Source organism: Mesitornis unicolor, unplaced genomic scaffold (genome assembly GCF_000695765.1).
Source record: "Mesitornis unicolor isolate BGI_N332 unplaced genomic scaffold, ASM69576v1 scaffold54933, whole genome shotgun sequence".
Taxonomy (NCBI): Eukaryota; Metazoa; Chordata; class Aves; order Mesitornithiformes; family Mesitornithidae; genus Mesitornis; species Mesitornis unicolor.
In genome coordinates, this window is record NW_010175050.1 from 5,082 (window position 1) to 13,136 (window position 8,055).

General features: G+C 39.4%; 1 protein-coding gene across 1 annotated transcript; it reads right to left on the minus strand.

Moving 5' to 3' along the window:
* Nucleotides 1–276: 276 nt before the first annotated feature.
* LOC104538136 (long-chain-fatty-acid--CoA ligase 3-like) lies at nucleotides 277–7,783 on the minus strand (the record flags this gene model as incomplete). Its single annotated transcript, XM_010181225.1, has 2 exons — nucleotides 7,362–7,783; nucleotides 277–454 (listed from the first exon to the last, which is right to left on the minus strand). Coding segments are annotated over exons 1-2 (529 nt in total), but the record flags the coding sequence as incomplete, so codon positions are not given.
* Between the last annotated feature and the right edge of the window lie 272 nt (nucleotides 7,784–8,055).

Consider the following 8,055-nt stretch of genomic DNA (forward strand, 5'->3'; position numbering starts at 1 on the left):
GAAAATAAACCTCTTGAATTCATTGACCAAGACACACTTACTGAAACCATACTCCAGCTGCAAACAGACAGCATTTTCTTCATTCAGTAAGACAAAACACCTCAAAGTACACAGTCTCTACCTTATGTAGTATTTTTATTACTAGTTTTATATGTTCTGTATAAACTTTATGTATCTTCCTAGGGTGTGAAGTGAAGTAAGAAAAAGGAAGGATTTTTTTCATGATGTGCTGTAAGATCAAAACACATCGATATTTCAGGAAAGATGCATACTTACGCTGGTAGTTGCACATAAAGCAGGCCTGTGCTGCAATCATCCACTCCGCTCTGGTCTCGCAGAAGATAGCGATGTTAGTCTTTGGTTGCTGACCCAATACTGCTAAGCCATTTCCAAAGTTAACAGCTTTGACGTAGACATCTTCGTACGAAAGCCAGGTGTACTTGCCAAGGATGACCTAGCAAGAATAACATTTTAATTCTCTAAATTGTCATCCTACATCTTTATCCACGTGAAAAAAAAACACAACACAGACGTTTGAAGCAAAAGTTGCTTAAATTCTAAAAGCAGGTTATTCAAGATAACGAGTAATATTCTTGCCAAAAACCACAGGGACTGTGGAACTCCAACACAACTCCTTCAGTATCTCCGTGCACGTTATCACCTCAGTTTGTCTCCACATGACAAAAGCACACGGTTCCCACTATACTCTGTAGCTTCAGCAGCCCTGCGAAAGGCCGTGCACCTTTCAGAACCAGAAGGTATCTGAACCATATGGCTTTAGATTTTTTACAGAGGTTTGTTTTACTTTAACTAGAGGGTGACAAGCACTAGCTAGTACAACACCAGGAGCTTGTTCTTTAAAACCAACAGACAAAGCCCAGCCAGCACACAGAGAAACTGGAATCCAGAAAGCAGGTGTACCAACAGGTCCTCAGGCAGAGACTGTGACATCCCCCTCCCTTTGTTTGCTCTGAAGCAAACGTCAGGGGGAAAGAAGAAATCTTTTTGCCCTTTTCACTGCTAAATGCAAGTGGGACAGAGGACGACTGGAAATGACTGGCAAATCTCAGTACTGAAAAGCCATTGGAAAAAGGTTGAGTAGTCTCACTTTGCTGGTGCACAGTAAAACTGGGTTTGGATTTACAGTTCACTGCCACTGATTTCTGTGTGTACCCTTGCATCTCACAGTGCTATTTTATCACCGAGCAGTAGGTTATTTCTTTTACATTGTCCTACAAGTTTTCATATACAGATATAGTACAAAGATGTTCTGCACTAAAAATTCAGACTCAAGTTGTTATACTTTACATGTCTGGTTATAAAAACAGCTTGGTAAGTTTGAAAACTCATTTTTATTAGTCAAGTATATCAGACATTTCCTTTGGCTACGTAGCATTAGTAATAAATGAGAGAAAACAACTGACGGAAATAAAGCTAGAAAAGCAAACTTCTCCTCCCCCCTTCCCTCCTGTTTTCCAGATTTATCAACTTCAATAAAACTTCAAACTGGGGGCTGTAAAATCTGACTACATTTCTAATGAGTTTGTACTGCCACATCCACTTCCTTAATAAAATGAACTTGAAAATCTCTCTGAAACTTTATTAGAAAAACAAAATCTAACAAAGTCACCAAAACACGTTTCAAACTGCACAACTTTACTACTGGGTAACTGAGCTGTATGCACCACAGCATTACCACATACAGCTCATTCACCCGCTTGTCTGCAGGACAAAACTTCCAGACTCAGGATGGGTACACACACAGCTGCTTGCCTAATTTCACAAGCGTGTTCATGGATAAATACGATTTATCAAACCCAAAACCCAACGCTTGCCAGCAATAACAATACTGGGCAATGTCACCAAAGAATAACCATTTCTCACACAAATATCTACTCAGGTTTTGCTGCTTTATTTACAGACACTCAGCTTCACTGGCAAATACTGTTTCAGAGCCCAAAAACCTTACCAGAGAAGAAAGATCACACTGGATTCCAGCAGAGCCGCTGTTCGCCCACCCCTGGGCAGGGGGCTCACACGTTACCTGCGCTCACAGCTCCACACCCCAGCCACAACGACCTGGGAGCTTCTTGCAGTTCTGCCACCCCAGGATATTTCTGGCGTGGAAAACTTCTGCTGCTTCCAAAGAAAATGCTTCCTGTCCATCCAAACTGCAGTCATTTGGAATTTTAATTCCAATTTGGGACATTTTTCCCCAAAATGCAGTCTTTTTGGCAGACTTGCAAATTCTTGGCAAGTTCATCAGTTGAAAATGATTTACAGAAATTAATTGGGCAACACCCTTTCCATCATTACACCCTACCTACAGCATGGCCTCAGGGATGCTGCTCTCAAATAGTTAGTAACAAGAATCTGCTTGTGTTTCTCGGCCCGTTTCTGGTAACTTTGCAAATCCACAAGTGAACAGGTCCTGGCAACTCACTAAAATTTAAATAATAAACCATTAAAGGTTCAAAAATGGATCTTTCTGAATAAGAACTGTGATTATGATTTTTTCCCTTTTTTATTCTCTTATATATTTCTCTTCATTGCTTAAACAAATTTGATACAAAGCAGTGAAAGCCTATTTGGTGCCTTCTTTTCTTAAGGGGTTACAACATCCACAGAAAGGAAGTAGAACACTGCTAGTGACAGTTATTTTCCCATATACAGAAGTACAGTTATATTTCAGAAGAACACTGACACATGAAAACCGATGAGAAGACCATTTTCAATGCAGCTCTTTTGAGTTTTACTTTTCCTATTGCCTGTCATGTATTTAAATTCCCATGTTTCCCTCCTCCCCATGCCCAGCGTTCCTATTCCCTCCCCAGGACACATTAACATACTGCCCTTTCTTCTGCATTTCCCTATATGCTTCTGTTGCAGGATACAGAGCAGGTTATGGCTCCTTTCACCTTCCCTTACGGCTGAAAATGCCTCTAAGTCCATCTCCCTTCTTGACCCGTCCCTCAGCACTTTTGCTGATATTTTCCAGTGCACAATTTCTCCTGTAAACAGCTGCTAAGACCGATGTTAAATGCCATAATATTCTAAATGTTCACACACATTTAATTTTACAACTTTCAAGATTTATTTCTGCTAGATAACTACTTCTATATATAAAGAAAGTAGCTGACCAAGAGCTTGCAAGAGAACTGGCCTGAGAAGCCAAGACTATTACGAATTGTTTAAATAGACAGAGAAAACCAAACACTAGATCAGAAGAGAGCACCTCTGAATGTTTTCCTTGAAATACCACATTAAGTAGAACAGTGCCCTCTGGTGCACCAGCTGTTAAGCGTACTTAAACTGCAAGTTATTGGAAACATTTGAATTATTATATTATATTGGGGGTCCTGGTGGCCAGCAGGATGACCATGAGCCAGCACTGTGCCCTTGTGGCCAAGAAGGCCAATGCCATCCTGGGGTGTATCAGGATAGGTGGTTGTAGGGCAGAGAGGTTCTCCTCCCCCTCTACTCTGCCCTGGTGAGACTGCATCTGGAATATTGTGTCCAGTTCTGGGCCCCTCAGTTCAAGAAGGACAGGAACTGCTGGAGAGAGTCCAGCGTAGGGCTACAAAGATGATCAAGGGAGTGGAGCATCTCCCTTCTGAGGAGCGGCTGAGGGAGCTGGGTCTCTTTAGTTTGCAGAAGAGGAGACTGAGGGGAGACCTCATTCATGTTTATAAATATTTAAAGGGTGAGTGTCACGAGGATGGAGCCAGGCTCTTCTCGGTGACAAACAATGATAAGACAAGGGGTAACGGACACAAACTGGAGCACAGGAGGTTCCACTTCAATTGGAGAAGAAACTTCTTCTCAGTGAGGGTGACAGAGCACTGGACCAGGCTGCCCAGAGAGGTTGTGGAGTCTCCTTCTCTGCAGACATTCAAAACCCGCCTGGACGCCTTCCTGTGTAACCTCATCTGGGTGTTCCTGCTCCGGCAGGGGGATTGGACTGGATGAGCTTTTGAGGTCCCTTCCAATCCCCAACGTTCTGGGATTCTGTGAATTATCTATTTAGTGCCTCAGAAAATACTATTAAATATTAGTACTGTATTCATATTTGGAAATCCAGCAAATTGTAAAGACTAAATACTTGCTGCACAGGGAACATTCTTTTAGTCTGGATTTTAGGGCAACTCTATTCAACTTCTTAGTGTGAAAGTGTCAGACAACGCTCTCAAAAGCAGCCGCAGGCACACGTAGAGCCATTCAACCACCCGAATTCAGGTTCCTTTCAAGGTCTTCCTAAAAGTAACTTAAAAAGCTCAAAGAACCTCAGCTACAATGGGAAAACCAGTGACCACGAGTTAAATACGTATTCTTGTAGAAAGCACATTAAAAATAATGCAAAGGAGGTTATCCAAAATACCAATTTCTGGCCTTTTTCACATAAAAACATGGACTGCAGCTGAACACTTCCAAAAAAAACCCATCCTAAAATATTATTTACATAGCACCCTACGTTTCTTAGCACCACAAGCTGCTGTTCTACTCTTCAGAGACTTGGCATGGCAAGAACCTTCCTGAGAGTCCAGAATAAGTTTCAGTACCAGCTGTACCGAGTGATGTTCTCAGCTCCCAAGTACTCGTCCCTGTGCAAGTTTCATTGCTGTTTCATGTAAATCCCACAGGCTACAGATGCTTCACTTTCCCCCACCAAAATGGGGTTTACTTTTCCCCACTATGTCTTATTTAATATGTTTCTTAACTGTTTCTTAAGTTTCTTAACTGAATTAATTCTGTTCTTGGTTACAAACTCTTAAAAATAGAACAAAACAAATACACCCCCCTCCACAAAAAAAACCCTAACAACAAAATAATACACACACAAACAAGACACATCCCAAGCATCCACATCCCAGCACATATCAAAGTATACACCTGACATTATAACCTATAACTAAGACTACATCAAATAACCAACCAGCAGAATCTGTTCATCTGTTGGGCTTCATAAAAATTTAAACTAGACTTAAATTAATTTTCCCAGTTAATTACATCTTAATCTCTGAAGTATGCTCAACATTATTTTACCCTGATTTAATACATATTTTATGAAATTAAGTATGCTCTCTGATCCACGCATCACAGGACACTACAGAAGGAAACAGAAAGACTAACCACAGATGAATTATAAATGCAACAAAGCAAGCAGAAGCAAGTATTTGTATTTTATTAACAACCATGAACTTCTGCTACTTTGGCAGCTACACAGGAATAAGTAAACCTTTTGAACAATGTATCACCATAAACATTCAAGAAGTTACAGACTACCTGGGATATCACTGCTCTTAGAATAAATTAATGTAGTATCTTAACGATGTTAGATATCTAGCTTGAAATAATTTTAGCTAGAAGTGTGAATACATTTGGTTCTCCTAAGAATCAGAAGCTTAATATTTTAGGTTTTTGAGATATAAATTTGCCCATTAATGGATCGCTAATGATGTTTATCTAGCCTAGTGCGATTTGCACAGAGAGATACCTCTCTAGTGCAATGCAGCTCAGAACACAGATCCATGATCTGCATTCAGATCTGCCCCTGACTTGCAGACAACCTCAGAAAAATGCACCAATCATTCCCCCCACGTTCTACTTCTGAAAGAAAACAAAAAGGATGTTTTGAAACACCTGTAAGGTAAAGACATTATATGTGTTATATCCAAGAAGTAAAACTGCCATGCACCTTTCCAAAAAGCTGCACCAAACCAACCTCAACAACCTGCCTTTGCTAAAGGGAACGAGGCCATAAAACGATGCATGTTATGAACGACCGAAGCCATAGGAGAAGAACTCCGACATGTAGAATCAACCAGGTATCTTGTGAAATCCTCCCAGTTTTCTTACTTGCTAAAACATGTTATGAGGTATTAAGAAACACTGTATTACTTAATGGAAACAAAAATAAAAGTAGACTTGTGTGATAATGCCACGACTTGAAACAAAATAATCTGAGGGCAAGTATGGCAACGGACCATAAAGAACTGTTGTGTCAAGCTTAGACAAAGTTATCTAACTTCAGTAATTTCTAAGTCTTAATACTTGGAAACAAGAAACTTAAGTAGGTCAACACCAATACTCATCAGCTTTCCAATATTTAGAACACGTTGCTTGCATAATGGGAAAGGCTAAAAAGTCCTAAGTTCTTAAGCCTTATATTACTAATTATGTTTGAAAAACACAGCACACGTCACAGGCAGCCAAAATTCTGATCTATGCTCAGAAGTCCACTTGGTACAACCTGAACTTTGTTTCTTCACAGGGCAACGAGGCAGCAAAACGTGCACCAAGAAAGACTATAGGTACCCATTTCTCCCCGACCTCCTTCATACTGAAAAATGAACTTCATAGCTGGGAGGAAGTTTAACTAACAATTAACACTTCTGTAACGGTTTTAATAGAACTAAACTTTGCCATGTACTGTGGTATTCACCAAATTCTACTTTAAACGTTAGACTCCCATATCAGAATTAAAACGAGCAGTATTTAGGTAGATCAAGAGAAGATCAGTTTTTCTTCTCCAGAAAAACTAACCTCAATTAAAAATTTTCCTTACAGCATGAAGTTCATAACTTCTAATGGAGAAGTGCAGACCCTTAACACATAACTACACAAATACTGGTAAAATGGGTATCTTCACTCGCTTCTGGCACACGAAACTGCATTTACAAACACCTCTGAACAAATGCAAAGCAGCAGCTGACAACAGAGGCCTGAACTCAAGACTAGAAAAAAAATGAGTCCCTTGAAATGAATTTTGTATTGAAGTTTTCTCTCTCCCCCGATGTATGATTAGAGATTAGCAGAGAAGTTCACCTTCAAGGAGACTGAATGACCCCCCTCAAAAAAAGAAAAAGTCTTCCAGTGAAATCTGTGCAATATTTTCCAAACAAGAATTTCATTTAAGCCCTGAATTCACAGGACAAAACAGTAAATCCTTAATTTACAGTTACGTTTACTGGAGAGGCACATGTGAGTATAGGCATCTATTAATTTGTCTATATTTATAGTTGATTACAGTTGAGAATAACAAAAGACTTCTTAAATTCACCTAAAAGGGAAACTCTAAAGTCAGTCACACTATCAGCTAAATACTAAAAACAAACACCTAAAGTGTACTTCTGTTTTTAATTTGGCTGAAACCATTAAAAAAGGCTATCTAAAGAAGGTTTAGATTTGTTTTACATGCCAAGTAATGAAAGATTGCGAATTAGATAATTTAACTCTTTTCATGACTACTTAATCTAAGTAATGAAACTTATTTCTTCCAATTTGCTGTACTGGACTAGAAGTATTGCAAAAGGAAGCACACTTTGAAAAAATTCTTGAAGGCAGACTGCAAAAAGAGTTACCTTTTTAAAAACTTTTCCCGATGGTTGGATTTCATCTTCCTCTTTTAGAATTTCACGTGTTCCCAAGAGTTTTTTGTCCTTAAATTTCGTTTTAGCATATTTAAAAACTTTGTCGAGTGTATCACACCCAGGATATAAAACGGAAGCTAAGCAATGCAGGCTGTTAACAGATCTGTACGCACCCCCAGGCTTGTTATTCACAGGTTTAGCTTTAACCTGCTTGGCTTTTGCAATAGCCTGCCTTGAGCCCGAAAATATGTACCATGGAATGTATGTTACAAAGGTGTACACCAAGATTATAAAGTTTATAAACTGCAGAAGAACAGGGTTGATGTTATGCTTCAACTTCATTTTGGCTTCTTGCGAAGGTTACGAGAGAGAGTTCAGAAGTACGGATCAATTAGACAGGGATCCAAAAAGACCTGCAAACGAGAAAAGAGAAGGTCAGTGGGAAACTCTACAGCTGTAGGCAAGGGGCTTATTTTCAAGCATGTTATTAAAATCCATATCAAAGTGGCCTTTTTATGCAGAAATTAGGCTGAAAGTCTTAAACCTTAACACAAATGAAACAAGAGACCAATACACGAGGAAAATCTCTTCCATTCCCATCTAACAGACTGCAGAACTTACCAATATTATTTCATTGGACACTACACAGAAACTAAAGAATTCAGGACCTGGGTTTTAATTAAAT